The sequence below is a fragment of the Python bivittatus genome, unplaced genomic scaffold, assembly GCF_059951505.1.
Source record: "Python bivittatus isolate LINGU-HERP-01145 unplaced genomic scaffold, Pbiv_v1 ctg000080_np1212, whole genome shotgun sequence".
Taxonomy (NCBI): domain Eukaryota; kingdom Metazoa; phylum Chordata; class Lepidosauria; order Squamata; family Pythonidae; genus Python; species Python bivittatus.
This window is the reverse complement of record NW_028277035.1, coordinates 43,311,000-43,336,827: the sequence shown is the minus strand read 5'-3', so window position 1 is coordinate 43,336,827 and position 25,828 is coordinate 43,311,000. Positions and strand designations below refer to the sequence as shown.

At 40.1% G+C, this 25,828-nt stretch overlaps 1 protein-coding gene across 6 annotated transcripts; it reads right to left on the bottom strand.

Annotated features, from left to right (window-relative positions):
* Positions 1-3,907: 3,907 nt before the first annotated feature.
* TSPAN17 (tetraspanin 17) lies at positions 3,908-25,768 on the bottom strand. Of its 6 annotated transcripts, none has more exons than XM_088133927.1 (9): positions 25,542-25,768; positions 17,047-17,097; positions 14,020-14,166; positions 12,951-13,052; positions 10,144-10,269; positions 9,435-9,482; positions 8,990-9,106; positions 6,953-7,042; positions 3,908-5,308 (listed from the first exon to the last, which is right to left on the bottom strand). In XM_088133927.1, the coding sequence occupies exons 1-9, from the start codon at positions 25,626-25,628 to the stop codon at positions 5,243-5,245; spliced, it is 834 nt and encodes a 277-aa protein (XP_087990053.1). In that variant the 5' UTR covers positions 25,629-25,768; the 3' UTR covers positions 3,908-5,242. The 6 variants fall into 6 exon arrangements, with proteins under 6 accessions (XP_087990053.1, XP_087990054.1, XP_087990051.1 ...); XM_088133928.1 differs by lacking the exon at positions 14,020-14,166 and adding an exon at positions 13,922-13,978 and having other exon boundaries at positions 12,951-13,121; positions 25,542-25,766; XM_088133925.1 differs by having other exon boundaries at positions 12,951-13,121; positions 25,542-25,765.
* Positions 25,769-25,828: the final 60 nt, after the last annotated feature.

The following is a 25,828-nucleotide window of genomic DNA, read 5'->3' as shown; positions in this document are numbered from 1 at the left end:
AGTGGCCCACTTCTCTCACCCTACCAAACTTGGTTCTGCTCTGTTCAGGTTTTGGTTATTTACTTATTTAGAAAACCTATATGGTCACATACTGTATACATGATAATCTTAGGCATCTCACAACATTCCACAAAATCAGAATAAATATAACCCACAAACCCTGCAATAACATCACATACACCATCACAGCGCCACATCATCCCACCACCTCTATATTTGCTGGGCTCATTTCCATCCTAACCCATTGCCTGGGTGAAGAATGAGGTCTTCACAGCCTTCCAGAAGGCTAATAGGGTGGGGGCCCTCCAAATCTCAGGGGAAGGGCATTACAAAGGTTTGGAGCAGCCACAGAAAAGGTGTGCCTTTGCAGTCCCACCAGATGGCAAAATTTAAGGGAAGGAACCTGGATCACACCCACCCTTTCTGATCTGGTGGGGCAGGCAGATGCCCTCAGGAACAGCCGGTCCTGCAAAAAACCTGGCCCCATGCCCTGGAGGGCTTTAAAGGTGGCAACAGCAGCTATCCTGCTAATCAACAGAATCTCAAGCTCTTTTATGTGGCGTCTTCCCAACATCTCCATTATTCTTTCCAACCCAAGAGTCTTGTGTATGAGGAAGACTAGACGACAGTCACTGGTATCTCCTGCAAATCAAGAGAGATCAGTCAATTTCAGACTACACCTGATCTACACTGGGTTTATTTCTTGTTATGAGGATCACTGTGCTATAATTCAGCAAGGGACAGTTTGTGCTGTTTCAGTGATTTCACCAAACTACCATTGCTGGCTAACCATGACGGTTGAAACCATTATCTGCAATGCAGACAGGCCCAGAGATTCCTGAGCTGGAAACAGAGCATCCCTCAGTTTTTTGCAGATTTAAATTTAGGATATTGAAACAAGGTAACCCCAAATGCTGTACTTACTTCCTCCAGACACAAGTAACATGTATGCTTGGTATTAGATGCTTGTTACAAAATATGTGTTTAGTGCTAACTGCTGCCTGAAATATTGGCCTGAAATATTAATGCATTATCAATACATAGGCAGCTATTTATAATCTGCATATTGTATATTAGCAGAGAATATTACATTTTAGCTGAACAATTGCCTTTAAGCAGAATTCAATAATTAAAAAGCCAATTTTTCTTATTGATTTATATTGTCTAAGCATAATTGAAATTCTTTCTTGATGGGCTTCTGATGCATTTTAAGGCTTCTTCCAGATGCCAGTTTTTCCCACCATCTTTTTTCAGGTACAGAAAACTCATCTAAATTTCCACTCTTCAACTTTTGTGTATATTTGTGTTATTTCATCTTTTCTGCTTTTTACTTCATTCCATTTGTATTTTATAGTGTGCAGTACATTCGCTTGCTCCCAGGTAGAGATGTAAAAGGAGACTTTTGTATAAAAATGATTGAAAGTACTGTCTATTCATTCAATTATTAATAACATAATCAGGCAAATGACCTTCCATTACTGTTGCTACTGCTTATTTTACACATATTTGATAACTGAATATCATACCAGACTGTTTGTATTTTATCTGACTTCAGTGTTTTTTTTAGCTACATTTAAAAGAAGTACACATTTGTCATTGCTAACATCTTTTGCATTCAGTCAAGCACTCTAGTCCGTAAACAATAATACTGCTAAAAATATTGATTTTAAATGGTGACACAAGACTCAACATTGTTTTTGCCGCAACAGTAACCAAAGCACTTCCTCCTTGCAATTAATTCTCTTGTTCTTATATATTTTCCTTTTATTAAGTCATCTTGCAATCACAACTGCAGAGTGGCTGCTATTTATTTTATTTCCGGGGGAGGGGAGTTTGCTCTACTTTTTAATTATCTGGACAGGTTTCAACATAAAATCAGTTGAAAATTTGCTAATAAAAAGTGTGTAATTGTCACCTGTTACTATTTAGCAGCCCAGATGGAAAAGAGAATTTAAGAAGAAAGTTTTGACAGCAGGAAAAAAACATGAGATCATCACACACAATTTAAAAATTAAAAATTGGGCTTTCTTCTACCAAAGACATATATAAAACTAAACCAATGTATGATTAACAGCATTTCAAACTAAAAAAGCAACTGAAGATGCTCCAGTAAGATCAGCAATGCACAAATTTGGGTCTTGCAAGTCATGAATGGGAGAAGCCTGAGGAAGTGTCTGCTTGCAGTCTGCAGCAACGTACAACTGAACCATCCATTACAGTAATTAAAGATGATTTACATTTTAAAAACTCTTTACACATTTGAGATAATGGTTCAAATATTGCACTGTAAAACACCTAGCAGCAAGAAGATGGGATGAAAGTGAGTTAAGCTGAAAAAAGACTATCAAGCCAAACACAGAAAGACAGACCCACAAGAAAATAAACACAATGTAAATGAATAATTTTTTTTTAAAAAAAGCAGAAGCAGCAGATGTGAGCTGCCAAGGCAGCCTGTAGTTTCACTGCATGTGCATCCTTATTACAAAGACCAAGAATGTTTACCACAGTCAAGCGCTGAAGACGTGAAAGTAAATCTGCTTAGCAAGTTATCCTTTGGTCTCTGATTAACATAGATAGGTTATAACTTCTGCATATGTAGTGGGCTTAATTTTCATACATGGTGACAGCTTCATAATGACTTTCTCTTCTTTTGGGGATGGGGAAAGGATGCTACTGCGAAGTACATCATCACACAGGTTTCAGCTGTCAGAGATGACAGGAAATAAGAAATCAGGGCAAATGGGAAACTGCTAAGCATCCTCATTCCACCACACCTCCCTCCTCGCACGCACACAGCCACAGTCATCCTCCTCATAAAGAACGCGCTTCCCCACGTTTCAGCAATGAACAGAAGCAGAGCCCCACAGGATGTTCTGACTAAAAGTTGCCCCTGAATTTAAGCACATATCCCGAGAAAAGATTAGACCTCACGTGTTTCAAGTGCTCAGTGAATCTGGCACATTTAGAAGTTAAATTATTTAGGGAAAAGTCTTCCTTTCTGTAGCTGGAGGAATGCTAGCCAGGAGCATCCTCACGTGGAGAAAAGCTGCCACTGCAGTCAAAGCATGCAGTGGCTTTGGAGCACAACCAGAGGGCCACATTAAAGTTCAATCTGCAATTCCTTGGCCTGGCAGAAAAGTATACCGACATAAACACTGCTGCCTCCTCCCCATGAAAGGAAGAAAATTAGTAAAACGTTCAGAAGCAACAGAAAGCCTGCAATGCACTCATTTGCTGACTGAACCAGCAATACCCAGAGGGCTGAATCCCACTCTTTCCCAGTTTAAATTACCTTTGGTACCACACAGATCTAGCACTTTCCCATGAAAACACCAGTCCCATTTTCCAAACACAAGTCTAGTTCTTTCAAAAGCTCTAGACTTGGGTACAAAAGAATCCCATATAAGACCTGACCAGTGCTACAGAAAAGACTTGTCAGGCATTATAGAATCATACACCTCTGCAGATGCCCAGACCCTCCTGCACCAGCTAAAATGTCAGTAACCAGAAGGGTAGAAACTTAAAAAAACTGAGAAACTTAGAAAGGTAAAAGCTGGACAGATCTCTTGATAACATCAGCAACCACATTTGAAGTGAGCCAGTTTCTGTCCGTAGCAAAAACTGTCTTGGGAGAAGAGGGAAAACCCTATTTGGAACTGGAACACCAATGACAAATTTAAGCTGCTTCAGCTGTGTGCTGGTGATTAGACAAAAGCAACTTCACAAGGATAAGTCATACAATTACTGAGGCAGGTTTATGCCATGGTTAGAGGCAAGTAAGGATGAGTCTGTAAGTTCCAGTAAGAATGGGAGATTAAAAAGTCAGAATTTAATGCCCCCCATAGGAATACCATTGCATATATTTCATATCCATGTCACAAACTGACCCAGAATCAAATTGCTCCCCTTCAACAGAATTGCTAGCCTGCTTTAGTAGGGTAAAAAAAATCTCCAATAAACATTTGATAGCAAGAGCTTTATTGGGTAGAGTAGGGCAACATAATTCCACAGCACTTGAACAATCCTGCCAGCAACAAAGTCCAGGGAGGTTAGGGAAAAATCCCATCAAAAAGAAAGGAAGTAGTAGAACCTACATTAAGCAACGCAGACAGATGTATCAGTGCAAAATCTTTCTCAGCCATGTGCCATTCCATGAAGCACAGGTACCCTGCAAGGCTAAGAGCCAACTACTGGAACAAAAGGTTGCATTATGTCCAGCCAAGGACAAAACTTGGTTCAAGGGGGTCTAGAATCCCCTTTGTGGGCCCTTCAGAGAAATAGATACTGCATACAAAGGACTGCATATTTGTCACACAAACAACAGGCTGCTTAGCCATATTCAAATTTGCCTTTTAAATTAAAGAAACTGGTAAGATTCTCTAATGTACAAAACAGGTGCAATCAAATGCTTAGAACAGCTTCATTTCTGTTACAGTATCGTGTTTTTTCCAAACTATGAGAGTAGATTTTTAATCTACCTAGTGGGCTGGACTGAATAGGCCTCTGTTTGGTTCTGTCTGACACACTTTACTCCCACTGGAATACACATCTGGGAGAACTTAAGCCTTAAAAAAACTGGACTGAAGACTACTGTCCACAATGAGATATGATAGCAACTTTCCCATAGCTTGGTTCTGACCTCAGAGGAGAACAGCAAAAACCAACAGTATGATCCACAAAATAAGACATCACTCTAATTTGAACACGGGAACTCACCCTTGAGTTACCCCTAATTTAATCTCCCTGGCAGGTAGGAGACCAGAGCAGATGGGGAGTAGAGTGTAGGGAATTCAAGTAGGGGCCTAGGACAGGGTACAAGAGAGAAGCTGCTCCAGGCAGCAGGATTAGGACGATGGTTTCCACTAGCCTCCTAAGCGGAAACCACATGAGCCATGCTAACTCATCAATAGGGGCTTCCTGTGGTCACATAACAAAATCCAGAGCTGCTTCTAGGCTATATGCATAAGAGATGCTTCTGACTCCGCAGCTTTTACAGTGGGTCAAAGGAGCCTCCAGAAGCCTGATATAAATACTATTTACATGACATATGTGCCCCAGCCAGGAAGAGAAAGCTATGGAAGGGCATCAGATAGTCATTAATACTGGTGGCCCCCACCCCCACCCCCCAGTAGTAGCCTTTTGATGGCATAGCAGCACCCGGTGGTTGTGGCTTGAAGATTTGGCTTCAATCCTCCAGGAGAGTTGGGAATCTGTAGGAGATAGCAAAGTCTCTTTTCTGGTGTCACCAATTGGCTTTCACAGCATTGATGTCACTCACTAGGTTCTGTGCCAGGCAGATTCCAAAGATCTGAAATACAAGTTGAAGACATGCTTGTGAAATGCTTGTGACTGCACACATATACCCAATACACCAGTCTTCCTAATCCTCTAGATGTACAGTGGTACCTCGGTTCACGAACTTAATTCGTTCCGCGACTCTGGTCGCAACCTGAATTGGTTGCGACCCGAATCAAATTTTCCCATAAGGTTCAATGTAAATACGGTTAATCCGTTCTGACCCCTCCGAATTTGGTCGCAACCCGATTTTGGTCGCGTCCTGAATCAAATTTTCCCATAAGGTTCAATGTAATTACGGTTAATCCGTTCTGAACCATATGTATTTGTTTTTTAAACCACAAAAATATGAAACAAAATACAGTACAGTGCAGTACGAAGAGAGAGAACGCTAACCTTGCTTGAGGCGACTTCTGGCGTGGAGGACAGGAAGGCGGGTGGGGAGGCGGTTATTGCTTGGAGGAAGAGTCCCCCTCCCTACAGGAAGCCACGACCATGTGTCATGGCAGGGAAAATGGCCGCGGATCCTGTTTGTCATCCGATCCGGCGTTCGCGAATGGAAGCAAAATTTTGCGAACGGTGCTGTTCGTGACCCGAATTGGTCGTGAACAGAAGCGTTCGTGACCCGAGGTACCACTGTACTTGCAATTCCAGAACCTCCAGCCAGAATGTTTGGGGGATGCAGTCTTAGCATCTCTGAAAGATGAAATGGTGCAACACAAAGCTATTTATTTCATTCTCACTATCATTATTACTCCAGGACAAGTGACAGAAAGGTCTAGTCAGCTTCGCTCGGCCAGTGCAAAGGCCAAATTCTATCTCAAAGCTATAGAAGGCCAGCCTCAACATGTAGGAAAAGGAGGAAAGAGTTTCTCTTCCTGTAATCTAACAATTACAGGAAATAGTAACTGAGGATGGAGGACTGACACAAAAATATCTCAAACTGTATCTACTTGTTTCCCCAGTTATTATGGGTATACTTCAACAGGGAATTTTTCCTATGCAATCCAGCTGAAATTAATGGATCAGGTGCAAGCTGCATTCATGTAAATGGAACAAAGATATTCAAACACAGGTATTCTCTCCACTTCGTTTACTTTGAAGTTCCCTACCTTTGATGGCACCCCAAACTCAAAGAGGCTACTTTATCATGCCCTAAGGTGAAGCCACATTTGTACATGTGTGATTAATACAACTATTAACTATCCACTGAAAAGCAGCTTTTGCAATTCTTTTCAGCTCCTTTATCAACATTCGTATTCCTATGAAAAGAACCATCTTGAAAAATACATGACTGACAGGTATCTGCACATCCTGGATCTATTCTGACTGCCATCACAAAACCACCTCTGCAATAAATAGGAGGCAGGAGCACTAGGTATGTGTACTGCCTTACGGAGGGAGGGAGGGAGGGAGGGAGGGAGAGGGAGAGGGAGAGAGAGAGAGAGAGAGAGAGAGAGAGAGAGAGAGAGAGAGCGCTAGATAAAAATATGCTGCTGCTGCTGCTGCTGCTGCTGCTATTTTTTTCATTACCCTGGACAGAACATAGAAACTAGTGAATGACTTCTCTTAAAAACTGATCCTGTCCATACCTGATGCAATAGGGTGTCTGCAAGAAAATAATAACCTTCTAGTAATGAAAAAAAATCACACTCACCCACCCTGAATAGGCGTGAAATGGAATTTCATTTGGGCTAAGTACTACCTCTGTCAGAGTATTTGGCAAGAGATCACAGTACCAGGTAGCCTGAAAAAAGGAAATCTGCCTTAACCCCCAATCTCTACCTCTCCTGGGAAGCAGTTCAGTGATGTATCCCAGAATAATAGTGCTATCTAGATGCTCATCCCCAAATCTACATGCCTTTGACACCCTTAGCCACTGGAAACTGCACTACTTCTTGCTTTCTGCAGTGCATGAAAGGCTCCATCTTGGGGTGCAGAAAAGCATCACTGGGAGATCAGCAGGTGTAGCTCACTTTAGGCAAGCTATGAAAATAGCCTTGTGGGAGACAGGCAACTGCCAGCTTGATATCAAGCTTCCCACAACTTTTTTTTTACTTAGGATCTGCTCAAGGCTCAGTGATGCAGAGCCCCTGGAATCAGTCCTGATGTCCTCGTTCAGATTCCTGCTGCACAAAATCTTGAGACTCCTTCCCTCCGTGCTTAGATTTCTACCTGGCCTTTCTGTTTCTTCAACAATCAAAGTTGAATGCAAAAATAAAAATATAAACTAAACTGCCATTAATACAATTAAAATTGCATAGACTATTGCAATGCGTTCTACGCGGGGCTACTCTTGAAAAGTATCCGGAAGCTTCAGCTGGTTCAAAATGCAGCCGCGCGGGCAATTTTAGGTGCCTCAAAGATGGCATGTTACACCTTTGCTGCATGAGTTGTATTGGGTCCCAGTTTGCTTCCGTGTCCAATTCAAGGTGCTGGTTATCATCTTTAAAGCCCTACATGGCATGGGACCGGGTTACCTGAGAGACCGCCTCACCTCCATTATATCCACCCGTCCCACCTGGTCAGGCAGGGAGGGTATGCTGTGGACCCCTTCGATGAAAGAATATCAACTGGCGGGGTCCAGAAAGAGAGCCTTCTCTGCCATGGCCCCCGCCCTATGGAATACTCTCCCCCAGAGGTAAGGCAGGCCCCAACTCTCTTGTCCTTCTGGAAAGCAGTCAAGACCTGGCTCTGCCAACTGGCATGGGGCGAAAAAAGGGGCAACCAACTCTGGGGGTGGCTAGCACCTTGAAGATGCTCCCATATGTTAACATCTTACTGACCATCAACATCTTGGAAGATATTATTTGCTTATGTGTTTGGTTTTTATTCTATTTTTATTCTATTTTATATTGTTTTTATTGTATTTTAATATTTATTCCTGTTTTATTGTGAACTGCCCAGAGTCACTTTTTTGTGAGATGGGCAGTATCTAAATTTGAAATATAAAGAAATAAAGGAATAGAATTAAAAATAAGCACTGGAATAATACTAATAGCTTAACAGAAGAGATATATTACAAAAGAGAGGGGAGCAATCCTCAATTTGTGTAGTCCCTCAAGATCCTAAAGTTTGCACTTCTGCTGTTCAACAAAATGATAGAAATTTAGTGGCAGTAATTTTGGCCTGAGGAGGGAAATGAGTAGAAATGGGAGGAGGCGGCCTTTGGATGGCAAACCATTTCCATTTCTGCTTTAATCCTCCAGCAAAACGCTCTAAACAGGATGAAAGTTGGTCATCAAACTTAGGCACCATGATGTTAATTTTGGTGGTATCATTTTGAGGCTAGGGGCAGGTGGGGGAGTTGATGGTTCTTAAAAGTGACAATGGGAACAGTTTACTACCCAAAAGCTTCCTACTCTCACCCTTAAATGAAAAGAAGAAAAAAAAAACAGCCAAAAATTGGCCCCTTCCCCTTCTGTGAGATCACCATATTTCTAGTAATCTCTGCCCCTTCACCTGGTCAATGGAGCAAACTGCAGCCTAAGACCCTAGGAAAGTTGCATACCAATGGATGGATAGATGGATGGATGGATGGATGGATGGATGGATGGATGGATGGATGGATGGATGGATAGATGGATGGATGGATGGATGGATGGATGGATGGATGGATGGATGGATGGATGGAAGGAATTCCCATATAGGAATTACTTAAGGAGGGAATTCTCAGTAATATGGAAGTTCATACCTGGAGAAGTGCCACTCCCACAAAGGTCCCTGCCACTACAATGAGATTGTCCTGGAGCCACTTCTCAAACTGACCAGCACATCCTTTGGTGTGAATAAAGGTCTGCTGCTCCAGCTCCTGCAGAAAGGCACAGAAGAGCACATGAAGAGCGCTAAAACCAGGACAGACCAAGTATAGTAATCACCTCCCCCAGCCCCAAACTCAGAAAATCCAGTGTTTTTTGTAGACTACTTAGAGGCTTCCCCTTCAACTTATGGCCAAATGCATATGCTCTGTCGCAGTCAGTGGCACTCTAAGCACTCCCATTCAGACCTTTTCAGAACCTGCGTTCTGCCCTGAATCCAGACCATTTGTTTATGCTTATCCAGGCCCTGCCTTTTTCCTGGACAGACAGCCACCTCATTCTTTCCACCACAGGTCCCCATCACACCAACCTGACCCTCACCAGTTTAAGGCGGACATCATAGCCACACTGTGTATTGAGAACATCCTCCTGTCAAAAGAACAGAGACAAAACTAATTGAAACCATCCTAGGAAGCTCCCTCATCACTTTTCAGAAAAGGGATTCATTGCTTCTCCCCGAAATATCTCCAGCATTTGTTTTGCATTCCATGCCCTTCCAAATAATCAGCTACTTCCACCTTCAGTTTTACCTCTTCTCCTCTTTTCCACCTCCGTTTTGTCCTATCGTGGTCAAGGAAACAATTCCATTGAATGACAAATACATGAAGGATGCTCATTTTGTTATTTATTTATGTTTTAAATGTATATCCCACCTTTTCCAATAGGAGCTCAAGGCAGCATACATAGTGCTCCCTCCTGCCTGCGAGGTAGGTTGGACTGAGGGTGACTGGCTCAAAATCACCCAGGATCTTCCGTGACTGAGGATGGACAAGAACCTGGCTTTCCATGCTCCTAGTTCAACAGGTTAACCCCTACACCACACTGGGTCTCCAAATTAAAAGTATAATTTTAGATGAGACTGGATTGTTCTCTAATCTGCCTACTACTTTCCTAACAGTTCACACACTTGGATTCCTACATTAAGTCTGGACTTAATACATGGACCTTAACAGTGCTGCTCAGACATTATTTAGGTCTACGGGGATGAGCAAAATGGAACCCATCTCACTTTTTTCTTTCAGCTCCTTACCGCAGGATCCTTGACACAGCAGGAAAAGGGTACCCCACAACGCTCCCTGCTAGGGTTGGAGTCAGTGCAGTTGAAATAAATGTTGAGATTCCAATCATTAGGTCCATGAGCCCCACAGCAAGACCACTGCAGAGGGAGACAGGGTTAGACTGGAAGGAGTAGTCCAGAAAACTACTGCACTCGGCAGCACAGAGTACAAAAAATGAATGAACTGACAAGCAAGGACATTTTGAAAATAAAAATAGGATATGGAGAAATGTTTTAAGAATGTCTAAAGCTTTATACAGGAAGTGATTTTGCAACGTTGCAGGTTCATTATCAGCCACAGGTGGTGGCAGGTTCATCTCTGGTGTGGCCTTCACACCTTTCAATCATCTAATCTAGTGTTTCTCAAGCTTGGCAACTTGAAGATGTGTGGACTTCAACTCCCAGAATTCCCTAGCCAGCAAAGCTGGCTAGGGAATTCTGGGAATTGAAGTCTACACATCTTCAAGCTGCCAAGCTTGAGAAACACTGGTTTAATCCCACCGGGAGCAGGAGAACGTTCACACTAATTATTTACTCTGTACTGTTAATTCACTTGGTGGAGTTCATCTGCAATAACGCTTTTCAAATGGCTGCTCTCCTGTATTTTCCCTATGGTTCTTCCCTCTCTTTTTATAAAGATAACCTGATGTGTGTGGGAAACAGCGTACCTAAAATTACTCTTCTGTCTCATTTTTAAGAAGCATCCAGTTCACCTGAAGTAATTCAGTGTGTCGCTATCAGTAAGCCCCTTCTATGTAAGGTTTGTGACAAACCCAAGTAAGTTAAAGGGCGATGTTTCTGAGCAGTTTTTTTAAAAAATCCGTTTTAATCATTTTCAATCTTAATTTTTTTGTGGCAAAATCTCATGATTACCTTTGTAGCTTTTCAAAAAGAGTTCTGGAAAGCATTTTAGTACTAATTAAAAGGATTTGATCCAAAAAAAACCCAAAACCAAACCACTGCTAAAGTAGTGCTGGTATATTAGAAAGGCTGCTTGCTTTTTAAAGCGATTTTCAAAATGTACAGTGACATTTGTATACATTAAACTCCATTGTGTAAATAATACAATTACATTTCTTAAAGGAAAAAATGGAGAAACAGAAGGTATTTCAGTGCAAATTATAAGATTGAAACGCATATATTCACATGATTCAACAGGGGTATCAGGAAAGATCAGTCACAATGTGCTGAAACAAAGCCATGATGGTACATCCAATATCTCCCTGGATACATCAAAATCCTGATTCTTAAAGGTGGTTTTTAATGAGGCATCTGCGTGGTTCTGTCATCCAATTTCTGATTTTTGCTTTTCCTCCCATCTCTTCTGGGACAGAAAAAAATACAATCCACGCTTGGGGAGATAATGCTACTGCTTTGTCCTTTTTAAGGTCTGAAAAGTGACAGAAAATAATACAGTAGGACATGATCAGATGAGTATATATTCAGAGTAAATACCCAGTGTGAAATAAGCACCGGGTTTTTTTACATACAGTGACATACTGAGTGGATAAATTGTAATGCGTACTTTCTTATCACGTTAGCCATGTTAGCACAGTGATTTTTGCTTATTTTTTAAATTTATCTTTTAATTTGCACTAGAACACTGTTTTGCCATTCTCAAAAATTATGGAGATATAAATGCAAGAACACTTGAATAAAAAAGCATTTTAACACTGTTTTAAACACTGATTAAACAACAACACCTTGCCTTTTTGGTCAGCATCATCTTAGCATTGTGTTGTTTTTTTAAAAAATATTGTTGATTACATAATTAGCACTAAAACACTTTTTTTGCTCACCTTTCTCTAGGAAAAAAAGACTATGGAAGTAACCTTCCATAATACTTAAAATAAAAAAAAGACATTTCCTCAAATTGAGGAGTAAAAAATAATAGATAATATAAAAGGACACCCTCAACTTAATTGTCCATGTCTGGAATATCCACTGGGGACAGTAGGCACAATGCCTAAGACCACAAAAACACTAGGAAATTGCTTTAAGTTTAAAAAAAAAAATCTGAAAATAGGAAAGTAACAGTAAAGTCAAAATTCATATATTCTAAAGTTAAATATATTTAAGATATTATTCCCACTTTATTATGCAGATACCTACTATGTCTTATCCCCTGTGACTTACTGAAGAATTTATAACCCTAAGCATCTGGATTATTACAACAAGGACCTATGAAAATAAAAGTGCCTGGGCCTACAAGGGTCTTAATGCAGCCCTGGAATTCTCCCTTTCCATCTACATAACTATGTAATATCCATTATTGTAGCATGTTTAAAACAAGGGAAACATCCAGAAGAATTTATAATCTGCTGCCATACCTCCTGTAGTTCAGAACAGAACAAAGTTTGAATAAAACCAGAGTGAGACACTCCAAATTGGGCTTAAGAGCAAGAAACAGTAAATGCCTTCTGCACTTCCTGTATCGAAACTTTGCACAATGATTTAGACAAGTGATATGTCCCTATATCTAAGCATGAGCAAGAAGTATAAGTTGAATCTCTGGAGGAATATTCCATCAAAGGATGCAGAGACCAAACATATTAAAAACATTGTTCCTACTTTTCTTGGAATTCTTATAGATATAACAGGAAGAGATCTTTAGGGGTAGCTATGTAGACCTAAAGGGCAAGTGGCAGTTAAGAAGACTGGCCAATATTTCAGAAATTGTCATGTTACAAACAGGATTTTTCCAAACAAACACCCCATCACCTGAACATACACAGACATTACAAATGGACATAGTGCTCTAGGTAATGTATACAACTCACATATTCCTGAGCAAAGTCTATGAGGTTCTGCAGGTCTATGTCATCACGATACGCCTTGACATTATTGTTAATAAAGAAGTTGAGCTGATCCTTGATCCAATCCTTGAAAATGAAGGCAAGGACACCAGCTGTCAGCTCCAGGAAGAAGATGAGCCCCAGGAACACAGAGAACTGGTGCCGAGAGAGAGGTACATCATCAGTGTGCAAGGCCAACAGATCTCCCAGCAGCGCAGGTATATTTTCAGCATGGGTGTATAACATCATGCTTCAGGTAAAGCTTACTCTCATACTGACTAGATAAGCACAACTCATGGGAAAGGAAGCTTCCCTTAATATTTTGTCAGAGGATAGCCTAGGCTTATAGGGAAAAAATAAAATAAGTGCTGTATTGCTAGTTAATTATTAAGCTAGTAAGCTGTCTTTAAAAAAAAAACAAAACTCATGTTCAATATACATGGCTACACACCAATTCTGCAACTAGGAAATTGTTTTCCCACCATGGCAATAGAAAGAAATTGAGTTAATACCGTATTTTTCCTCAAATCTCCCAGGGAAAAAATAATATCCACCAATAACATTTGTATTATATTCCTAATGCTATCATTTCAACTTCTATTATGCCCCTTGTTCCAACTTGTATATCCTATTCCTTTCTTGAAGATACACATGATTTTCCTGCATAATGCTCCAATTTAAAGCATTATGTCTTGTTTTCCTTCCAGTGCCAAAAGAAAACTCAGTTTCTATTATGCTTCTCATATAGCAAAGCCCACATAAACCCTTCTAGGTCCTTGCCAAAGTTCAGTGTCAGAATAATGCTACACCAAGAATTACCACTGTGTGTTTTGCAAGTGCTCAAGTGTTACATGTGAATTGTCTCCATAATTCTGTAATATATACCAATATGACCATTTATCTCCTGCAAATGAGATGGACTAAGGCTAGGAGAAAGAATGGCTTGTCGAAGTCACCTTGGGAGTCCTTGGCCAAACCATGATGTAATGCACAGAAGCCCGGGTCACATTCAGCTACATCAACAGGAAAGAAACAAGAAGAGAAAAAGACGTACAAATTTGAGGAGGAATGTATTCTCCCTCAGTGCCCCAATACAGCCAGCAAATCCCAGCACGAACATCACCCCTCCAACCACAAGAAAGAGCCAGACTGGGTCAAAGCCACCGAGATCTGTGATGGATGACAGATTGGAAAGTACGCCCTGGAGAGAGAGAGAGAGAGAGAGAGAGAGAGAGAGAGAGAGAGAAGAAAAGTACGTAGGTCTGAAGTCGACACCATAGCCAAATTCCCTCCAGCAAAAATCAGTCTTCCTATATACAGACCAAAAAAATAATGGCACAGAATTTCCACTGTTGTGATTAGGTACGCAATAGTTACTACACCAACTGCTTGATAGTGTGTGAGGAGCAAACTATATATTTATACCAACCTTCTCCAACTTGGTACCCTTCAAATGTATGAAGATTCCTGACTGGAAATTCTGAGAATAATTTCCAGCTCTAGAGAGCTGGCTAGGGAAGGAAGTATCACAAAGCCAGAAAGAGAATTAACTGAGCAAATTTTAGCTTACCCAGGAGAATTTGCATGGTTTTTAAACACACACACATATGTATTCTCCTGTATTTATTATTTATATTTTAACTGAAATTTTCAAAGTGGTATATATGAAAACAAAGTGATGGGAGAGAGGAGGTGAACAGGTGGGGAAGGGAAAATAACTTGTTTTTTTATGATGTACATAGCTAAATACACTTTTTAAGATGGCCCTAATACAGCAGCCAGGATGCTAGCAGGTGAAAGACACCTATTCTCTTGTCACTGCATTGATTACCGATAGGTTTCCAATTTCAATTTAAAGGGCTGGTTTTGACCATAAAACTGCATGTTCTTGGCTCCAGGATACCCCAGGATCCATCTCTTCCAGGTGTTCCCATCTCTGCATCAGATCACAAGGACATGGAGCCAAAGACAGTGGGACACCCGTGGGACACCTAGCATCCTCCTCACTGGCATTTTACAAGGTGGTGATTGGGTGTTTGGTGACGGATTTTGGTTTCTTTTAGGATGTTATAATGATTGGGCAGCTGTTTCTTTGGCAGCGTATGGTTACTGTACCAGAGTTTTATTTGTATAGAACTTTTTAAAATTTGGTAATCTACCTGGAGTGCTATGAGGGGAGCAACATATATCTTTCTGTAAATAAGTAAATAAACAAACTAAAATGTTATTATTGTTAGCTGCCCAGAGTCACTGGTCTGAGATGGGCGGCTATACAGAATGAATGAATGAATGAATGAATGAATGAATGAATGAATGAATGAATGAATGAATGAATGAATGAATTCCTTCTAATCTGGGCCTAGGGCCAGTTTTGGAATGAAAATCCTCCACCTCTCAGCTGCTGTTTGTCATGAGAACTACAGCAAGCAGCGCTGCTGGGGGCAAATGGGAAGGTGGGGCATTCTCAATAGTGCAGAAATCACTGCAATGACCATAATCAACAACTGCTTTTTCACAAAATAAAAATGCTCAGGGATGGGGGGGGGAGGGGGAGAGAGAGAGAGAATGCATGCAAATGTTATTTTACAGCTGGTTTCAGAAAATCAAAGTATGCTGCTCATATGTGAGGGTGCCTGGAGAAGGTTGAAGAAAATATAACATGAACAGGCTCACTGGCTAGTGCTCAGCACAAGTTCCCCAACACCTGACTCAGCATAGTTTCAATAAGCCCTAGGCTCATACTTATCTATAAAAATGACTGGACAAATGTGGAGGGTGGGAAAATAAAACTGGCAACCAAATGAAATTTGCATGTACAGAGATAGTAAACCTCTGAAAAACAAGTATATAGTAAAATAGCAGAAAGGCTTCTTACATTCATAAGAACTTGCTTGTTAGCTCCTCACAGGCACTTAGCTGGCTAGATGTAAATAATGTTGGACCAGAAGGACTCATTATTTGATCCAGTAGTACAATCTACACATTTCATTCAAATGTGCATTTATAACCAAGTCCCCAGGGTTACGTGCAGCCCCCAAAGCCTTTGAGTAAAATTCTAAAAAATGGTTAGCAAATTCCAACTTTTACATGTAACTGGACCACTGTATTAATGATACATATTTTTATTAAATTGAAATTTAAATCAAATTTAACGTTTTCCTGGAGCCACCCACTATTTTCTGGAGGCTGGTCCTCAGCATTCCACTATGAGGCCAAATGTGGCCCTTGGCTGAAAAAAACGTTGTTGTATGTAACCTATATTCAGAAACTCTGAACCCTGCAAAAACCACAAGACAAAAGACATTCAGCTATAACAAAAAAAAAAAAAAGAAAAAGAAAAATGCCTGCATTGGCACAAAGAATAATCTCACATGTTAGCTTTTGAATCTTTTTCCAACATATCTGAGGAGAAAAAGACCAGGGATGGTATGTTAAAAACCTTTTCGTTTCCCACCTCTCCCGTTTTTATATCGCTAGTTCCATCCATGATCAATATATACAGAGAGAGACTAGATGCCTTGCAGTTATCAGAATTGAAAAGCATTACATCTAGGTTGATCCCGAGTTATCAAAAAATTAATCAGTGTTTTTAGAATTCTGATAGGTGCAAATTCTCATTACCTGATGTTACAATTGACACAAAAAACTCAGTTTATAGCTAATAAAGGCTGAAGTCACAGAAATTAAGTTTACCTGCTGATACCAGCTAAAACCTACTGTACATACCTGTATGTTTAATATTACTGCATGAGTATCCTTTACATCACCTTTTACTTTTCATTCCAAACTTGAGTCTTAACTTTCCTTTTAATAAAATAACTAAAAGTTAATAAATAAATGTTAACAGCTATGTGTTTTAAACAAACAATAAGGTGAGCAATTTCAATCTACTCAATGGATGGAATCAGCAGGACAGTGATATCCCTCAAAAAGCTAAGACAAAGAGACATGTGAATAATTTGTCCAATTCACATAATCCAGGCATGGTTCATATACCATGCCAGAACAATTTATTACCTGGATGCCAAGGGGGGATTAGATATAGCAACCAGAAAAACATCCCCTTCTTGGCCATACTTACCTTTTCTGCCCAAGCCCACAAACCAATGGCTAGGAAAGCTGCCCCCAGCAACTGCAAAAGAGAAAAGGCCACCATCATGCAGAGGGTAACAACAGGGAGCAATTTAGCCCTACAGTGAGAATGGCATGACACCTTCCTCATGTTATAGCATTTTCTGCAGAAAGATAGATCATAATCCACTCCAACTTTTGCCTCTTGTGCTGAGTCATCCTCTGTCCACTGGACCAGTGAAAAATAAGATTAAGAAATAATGTAACTGGCTTGCATATTGGTTGAAGGTTCTAGATTCAGAGGAGGTCTGTTTCTTCAGAGGAGATAGTCCAGTATGCATGGGTGTAAGGTTCAAGAAAAAACTGGAAGCTTAAGGACAGGTTCAACAAAAAGCTACTCTCATGTAAAGAAATTGCCAGGTATTTGCACTCCACCCTACCAATATCTGTATCTCAAGTCTCTCTGGCTCCTAAATTTATTAAGCACTGTATTCATCTGCCACATATTAATAATAGCAAATCATTCCTAGGCATGATAATATGATTTGAACTATGAGTCCCAGGATAAATTGGTGAATACTGGATTAGACTATTACTACCATAACCACCATCATCATGGCTTTCATCAACTGTGACTTTGTCCCAGATTTTGAAAACCAGGAAGACTGGAATTCTGATCTAATGCTGTTCCAAATTTTACAACCAGAAAGCCTACATTCCGCAGATACAAGATGTACAGTATTCTTTCTCTCTTATACACACTTTTTAATCACTGCATAATTTACAATCCAACCCAATGTTTGTTATCTCTGAAGTAAGTCTCAGTGTATCCAATGGGACTAATCAGTTAGATGATTCATATTCTTTAGCACAGAGCTGGATTTTCTTCTAGTATTTCATTACAGATTGAGAAAAACCTGTAGGGACAAAGGGATAAGGAAAAACCAAGCGTCAAGAGGCAGGAAGGCCATAAAATGCCTACTAGGCTTTAAGATCCATTTTACTAAAGCAATGCTTGATTTCCTAACCTTTAGTGCATCACAGTTGGAAATAAGCACACCACATGCTGACCCACTAGAACTTTTCACACACTAATTTCACACATTAATACATCTCCATAGAACCTAGACTATACAAATGTACAAATCCATGTTATAAACATAATCATTTCCACAGTGTAGATGTGGCTGTTAATTGAGAGGCCCATGCCAGTACCAAATAGTCTTTCAGTTTATGTCTGTGACTGAACACAGAATGATAATTTTAAAAAACCACTGCATTATTGAATATGTATAGATGGAATAGACAAAGGTTTCACAGTTCAGCAGCAGTAATCTAATTTGCGTTCAGAACTGTATTCTCCAAATACTGCATCTAAAACTATGGAGACCTTGAATGCAGTTTCCTAGATCATGATCTCTCTAATAATTTGTAGAATCAGTGAAAAGAAAGTGGCCCGCTACACAATTTCACTCTTTTTCCATGTACAACTCCAGTCCCGCCTCCACAGAGCCATTACCTAAGCAAGAATCTTAACTTTCTCCAACCAAGCTTGCAAAGTCAACTTTATGGTTCTGTATCATAGGCTAGATCAAACTAAATCCCTGTCATTTGCCAGCCCCATTAACACTAGCAGGACACCCACCACTTGAATATGGGCTCTGACTTGAGACCTTGAAAAACAGAAGGCTGAAAACACATCATCTGGAGCAATCTGAAGCTTAGCACAGTGAAGACAATGGCTATACTGTTCCCAGGGTAAGAAGGGGACATTTCTGAAACAGCAGTAGCATTGATCAGAGATCTTCCCCTGCCCACAGAGTAGCCCTGCCCTCTTTCAATGTCAATTGCTATTTGTTTGCCATTGCTCATGGGGACTTTGTGTAGGTTATCTCAACAGATGGAATGTGGAAGATTCAGAAACTGGCCTTACATAATATTTATGGTATTGTATCTACACCAGAACACAAAGAAACAATACAATATGCAGAATACTATTAAGAGTAGGGCCAATGCAGATATAATAAAGTTGGTTTAATAAGAAATTATTAAGCTAATAAAAAGCTCATGCCCCTTACTCTTATCCTCAATGGTTCTCTCATGGATAGCTTAAAACACAATCTCCCCTAACATGAAAATGGGAAAACTGTGTTTTACTTTATCTTATTAACTCTGAATACAGAATCAGAATCAGATTTCAGCTTCATATCCTACTTAGTAAAATAAGATTAAAATATAGCTCCCAATGTGGGAGGAACGCCAATCCTCAAATCCTGGTTTCTCACTTATTTTTCTTTAACTTTGATACAGTAAAAATATTCTTAGGTGATTTTCTCACATGAAACTTCTATTCCACAAACTTCATTCCAATTCAATAATGCCAGTTATCACCACTTGTGGACTCATTCAAATATAATCCATGCTGTGCATAACTGAGATTACAAAATTCACTTAGCAGTAACTTTTCCTTGTAAAAAAACATAAAGTCCCAGCCTGCAGTCAGAAAAAGACGGAGATGCTATTTGGGCTGTTCTTATTGCTCATCAATTTTAGGGAGTCTCTTTCTGACTTTAAACAGTTTTCCTTCCTTACTTCATCACAACATGTGGCATGTAAACAGTAGGTTCCTGCCAGCTGATAAACCAGTATGAAGATTCATTTGCCAACCTGTTCCATCTTTGCACCCTCCAGCACTGACTGGGAATTGTGGAAACTTCAGTCCCTACACATCTGGAAGGGTGCACTTGGCAATGATTCTTTTAAATGGGTGATAGAGAAGCTGAACAAACATTTTTCTCTACATTAATTTCTCATTTTCTAGAAAGATATAAAAATGTCTGGTGGAATATAATTTTTCTAGGGGGGCAAATCTTGCTTTACCATATTTTCTTGCCAACTTGCTCTGATCATTTCCTTGATGTATACAAAAATATTGATATCTATGTCTTTGTGATTTATTTTTCTCTTTTGGTTTTTCCATCAACCTGTAAACAATTACAACAGCACTGTTCAAACTGGGGCACAACTTTTGTTTAAGATAGGGAGGAAGCAAAAAAAAAAAAGGTGACATAGGTGTATGTTGTAAAGTCAATCTTCTAGAGGAAAGATACATATTCTGCATAATAAATAAGGAGCTTCTATTATGTCAATAACATTTATTAGGCTCACACACCAGAAATCATAGGATTTCTTTCCTAAAAGAGAATATGATGTTTCAATGCAGAATTAAAGACATTCCATCAGATCATTCAGTTCCCAATGATTAACCCATTTGGAGTCCTGAAAATGGCCCAAAAGATGGAAAGTAATTTGACTATATTTCCCCCTCCCCCCATATACAGGTAGTCCTCATTTAGTGACCACAATTGGGACTGACAAATCCATCACTAAGCAAAGCAGTCACTAAGTGGGAAATCACCTATCCACAATTGTGCTTTCCAGCTCAAAACTGACAAGACTAATCAGTTTCACACCTTCTGCTTTTGTTTGCCTTCACACACACACACACACACACACACACAGAGACATATAAAATTTTTATTGAAACTTTTAAACAAGAAGATAAAAACTAACATGAACTAATATAAAGCAGGGAAGAGAAAGAAAAAGAAAGAAATCAAAGAAAAAGCAAAACGTGCAAGAAAAGAAAAAAAGCTGAAAAATAGATAAGAAAGCAAAAAGATATAAAGAAGTGGCTTCCGATATTCTTCACAGCAGTTATGAGTACTAATATATTTAACCTCTGTCTCTCAAATTACATCATACAGTATTACTCTTCTTTTTATAACCTATCCTATCTAATCATCAAAACCACAAAATCACAAGTTCATTTTTTTCCTTTTTATGCAAAAAGTCCATAAGAAGTTTCTAGTAATCAATAAATGTAAAAATAATGTCTTTTCTCTAATCAAAGAAGTCAATTTATCCATTTCAGCAAAAATCTGTCAACTTCACCAACCATTCCTCCATACTGTGTAATGTTGAATCTTTCCATCTCTGTGAATATAATAATCTCGCCGTTGTAGTCATATACTGAAATAATCTTCCATGGTTTTTTTCTAACTGTTTATCCATTAATCCTAAATGGAAAAATTCTGGCTTCAATTGAATATTAATCTTTAAAATCCTCTGTATCAAAGTATATATTTGAATCCAAATTTTTTTAGCTGTTTTACATGTCCACCAAGCATGATAAAATGTCCCTTCATGTTGTTTACATTTCCAACATACATTTGAAGTACCATTATACATTCTAGATAATTTCTCTGGTGTCATGTATCAACAATACATCATTTTATAAAAAAAATCTTTGAAATCATAACACAATGTAAATTTCAACTCTTTTAACCACATATTTTCCCATTGGTCCATCTGTATATTATAACTAAAATTCTTAGTCCACTTTATCATGCATTCTTTAACCTGTTCTTCCTGTTTCAAATTTCAACAAAAGTTTATACATTTTAGCATTTACATGCTCATCATCTGTACACAGCTGTACTTCAAATTCTGTCTTACTTTGCTCCATACCATAAGTCTTTTTGTCCATTTTAAATCTTTCTGACAACTGTAAATGGGAAAACCATTGACAACTTGCTTTTGTCTGTCTCCTAACCACTCCCCTGCCCATTGCAATGCTCACCCTGGTGCTAGGATAATTAACAAGGGAATTAATGTTCATATTTACATTCACTGGAGAGGGAGGGATTACAAGAGAGTAAGCAGGCACACAGTGGAGAATACACATTGAAAAGAATGTGCTGGCGCTGGCAGCTGCAAGCGTGCTATGCAAACAGCCCAGTGTATTCCTCATTGTATGCCTGCTTACTCTCTTGTAATCCCTTCCTCTCCAATCTCTCTGCTCTGCAAGGCGGGTGGGATGGGTCAGATGCAGGAGAGATTGCCTACAGAAATTGCTTGTTTCCCTCCTCCCGATACACCCATTACCTCTTCTGTCAAAAGTCATTCTAGAAGGCAACCATTACAGTTTTACTACTTGCATTCAAACTGAAATGAATCCTTACGCCCAAAAAATCAAAGCTAAAATAGATTTGGTTAGTTGCATCAGTGATGCAAATTAATAAGGCAATTTTGTATTTCATAAATTCACCATGCACGTTAAAGCTTTATTTGAACCCTGACTGAAAAAGTTACCTAAAAAAAAAATCTAAGGAACTTTGCACACAAAAAACAACCATGACCCATTTCATCTGCTGTGCCAGGTGCTCTGTTTAATCAAAAATTCACCAGAGATGTCTCACCCTGCTCGTCAACAGGTTGAGTCTAGTCCTAGAACTTGCACAAATTGGGGGTCACTTCAGATATTCTTATCTGCTGGAACTCTTCCTACTACCCAAATAAAGATCATCTAAAGTTGTTCAGTTGTGACAAAGTCTATAGCCGCTTCTAGCGTTACCACTTGCATAAACTGCTCCACCCCACCTCAACATTTTCTACTTATTATTCACAGTCTTTTACAGAAAGCAATCAAGTTAACATTATTTTACCTGGATAATGAACATTTTGATTTGACAATTTTCAGTTTTCATTTCTACTCCACTCGATGATGCTGACAACTGCTAGTTTATGAGTTTTTATCTTTTACTGATTTTGTTGCCTAATTTGCACGGTGAACTATTTATAAGTAAATAGTAAAATAAATATTTTAAAATAACTATTTTACTATTTACTACTATTTACTATTAGTATTACTACTTATTTACTATAAGTAAAATATTTATAAGTATATACTGTAAAATAAATGTTGCAGATATAGTAGCATATATTGGATAAGATGTGCATGGCCTGGTATCTATAAAACAGGAGACATGATACGGGAAATGTCTCAAATTAATCTGCTTTCCAAGTGAGTACAGGCATCTATTTCAATGTGAGATAATTCTGATTCAAACAGGATTAGTAAAATAAGGAAAAATCAAAACTACTACAATCGGTTGCTAACTGATCTCAAACTTCCTTCAGCTGTAACACAATTACATCATCATTGGCCTTTATGGACAAAGCAAAGCATACAATGAAAGCCATGGGTAGGCAGTCGTGTATAAAGATACACAAATACCAATGCTATGCTCCTATACATACTATTATTTGCTTCTGTCTGAATAAAGCTTCTATTAGGAATTTTGTCCTTATAGATCATAGATGGAAAACAGATTCTCTTGTTTATTTCCAAAGAAAGGACTTGCTTAGGATGTAAAGATTAATCAATAATTGGGGCCAGCTATTTAATTAAGATCACACAATCTTGTTATTTTAGCGTAACTTGGCTACCAGTACCGTGCTATCTCTAGATTTTTCTTTTCAAATCAGTATACTCATCAACCCAGTCCCAACCAATATGCCAGGAACAAGGCAACTGTTAACGCAACACGGTGGTAGGTCTACACGTTGCAAGGCAATATTAGCAGATGTGGTGCCCCAAAGCTTTTAAAGGTTATGGCAGCCACTGGCACAAGGCACAAACAAATACAGGAACCTCAGTCCTGCAGCTGGTAAACCACATATATATGAAACATCCAAAAAGACTAATAAATCATGGATGACAGGGAATGGAAAAGGAGTATGCTTGTGAACCTTTCTGAATGTATCTGGCCACTACAGGACACAAAATGATGGACTAAATGGATAGCTGGCCTGATCCAGCTGGATTCTTTTTACAGTTTTACAAAGATAGCACATGCTTCTTAAAGACAGGAAGTGGGAAACAAGATGGAAAACTAGAGGTTGAAAATAGATGAGTGAGCTCTTCCTGTTAGCATTCTCTGAGTGTGTCTCTGCTTTCTCACAGAATACTCCAAAACCTATTTTCTATTTTCTGAATTCTGTCTTTAAACTCACAAGCCTGGCACCTATGCACTGTCTGCATGGATCCCTAGAAAATATAATTTTGTTTCATCTGTTGAGTATGTATCAGTCCTAAGACTGTGCATGGTGGGAACTTGCTTTGAAATTTATTCTTCTCAATGATTGTACTAGATAATAATAATAATAATAATAATAATAATATTTTTATTATTATATATAATTATTATATATTGTTATCAACTGTTGATAAAAAAGACAAAAAAGTCTGGATAGTGGACACTGCAATACCTGGAGACAGCAGAATAGAAGAGAAAGAACTGGAGAAAATCAGAAAATACAAAGACCTGCAAATAGAAATACAACAATTGTGGCAAAAGAAAGCCAACATAGTACCAATACTAATAGGCACCTTGGGTGCAATCCCAAAACATCTGGAGCACCACTTGAACATCATCAACATTGATAAAATCACCATCAGTCAACTGCAAAAGGAAGCTTTACTTGGAACAGCTTCCATCCTGCAACAATATCTTTAACACCATCAAACAACATCTGCCTATCCTGGGCCCTTGGGAAGGACTCGATAGGTGGATAAAAATGCCAAATCCAGTCTAAACATCTGGCTGACTGTTACTAACCATAATACTAATAATTTATTAAATGTATATGCTGCCTGACTCCCAGTGATTCCCAGCAACCTATAAAGGATAGGTTGGGAGTTACACAAAGTCATGGTTTTTTTTAACCACAATTTGTTGATCAAGTCACAACTGGCTAGATTCCTCTATCACGCTAGCCATAATCCATATTTACAAAGCACAATGACAGAGTTCAGACAATATGGTAAATCAAACCCAAACAAACCACATCACAACTTAGCACCATGTGTGAACCCAGACCAAGATATATACAATATTAGGATATGGAACAGACACTACATAAAATACGTGCAAGAAAGAAATGCGGTGGGGCGTCTATATAGCTTCGCAGTACGAATTTCCTCAAGACAAAGGGACTAAGCAACTTCTGAGTGCATGCCTACTAAGGAGCTGGCTTTCAGGACAAGGTCTCAGCCACACGGCACTGAATCGAAGCTAACACTCAGCTAAATACAGTAATAACTTTTTCCCCCCAGAGAAAGGTGACAGGAGAAAACGCCGCTCTCTCTGAGAGAGACAGGCAAAGGTTACGCGTTCGGTTATAGGGCGAACCTTTCCTGCTTCTGCTCGCAATTGCGGAGGAACTGATGCAGAAGAGGAACAAGCGCTGGACGCGGAGCAAGGCAGCTGCTGGTCTTTATATACCGACCGGGCGCGGCGAGGGGCTTGGAGGAACCAAGGACGTCCTTGCCCAAAAACTTTCGAGCGCCGAGTCCGTCACGCTCAACGCGGCGCGGGACCATCGGTCCGCCGCGAGCACCCGCCTTGCGCGGCGAGATTTGCAGGATTCCGCGGCTTGACGAAGGGGAGCTCCCCTCCCGTTCCCAGGAGGCCAGCGATCCTCCCCCAGGCCCCGGACCTCGCTGCGAACGACCGGGACGGGGAGCGCCAGAGCCCAGTCACTCCATCCGTCCTGGCCTCCCCTCTGCCCAGGTAGAAGCGGTGCAAGCGCCACTCCTCCCGCCCGCCGACCGACCGCTTCCGCGGGACGCGTCACGGTTGCTCGCTCGCGCTCACCCACCCAGAAGAGCACATTGGAGGCGAAGAGCAGGTATTTGGCGCAGCAGCTGACCTGAGGACCCTGGAAGTGCTGCGCTTTGCCTGGCATGGCGAACGCGGGGCCTGAGCTCACAGCCCCATGCTGCCCCCCAGCCGAGGCCCAGCGCCGCCGCGGGACCGCCTTGTCTGGCCCGCCCCCTGGCGGAATCGAACGGGAGCTGCTGCAGCGGCACGCGCGTGCCCGGCTCTCTTTCCGGACTTCGGCAGAGGCCGTACGGTGTTCCCACGCTCCTTCCACCGCCGCCCCTC

What these genes read in the sequence shown, in the direction of transcription:
- TSPAN17 (XM_088133925.1), bottom strand. Translation starts at nt 25,628, where the DNA reads ATGCCAGGCAAAGCGCAGCACTTCCAGGGTCCTCAGGTCAGCTGCTGC. An exon ending in TGTGGGCTTGGGCAGAAAAG is followed by an intron (nt 14,167 to 17,046) that starts GTAAGTATGGCC and finishes CTCTCTCTCCAG; the next exon opens with GGCGTACTTTCCAATCTGTC. An exon ending in ATGATGTCCGCCTTAAACTG is followed by an intron (nt 9,107 to 9,434) that starts GTGAGGGTCAGG and finishes GCCTTTCTGCAG; the next exon opens with GAGCTGGAGCAGCAGACCTT.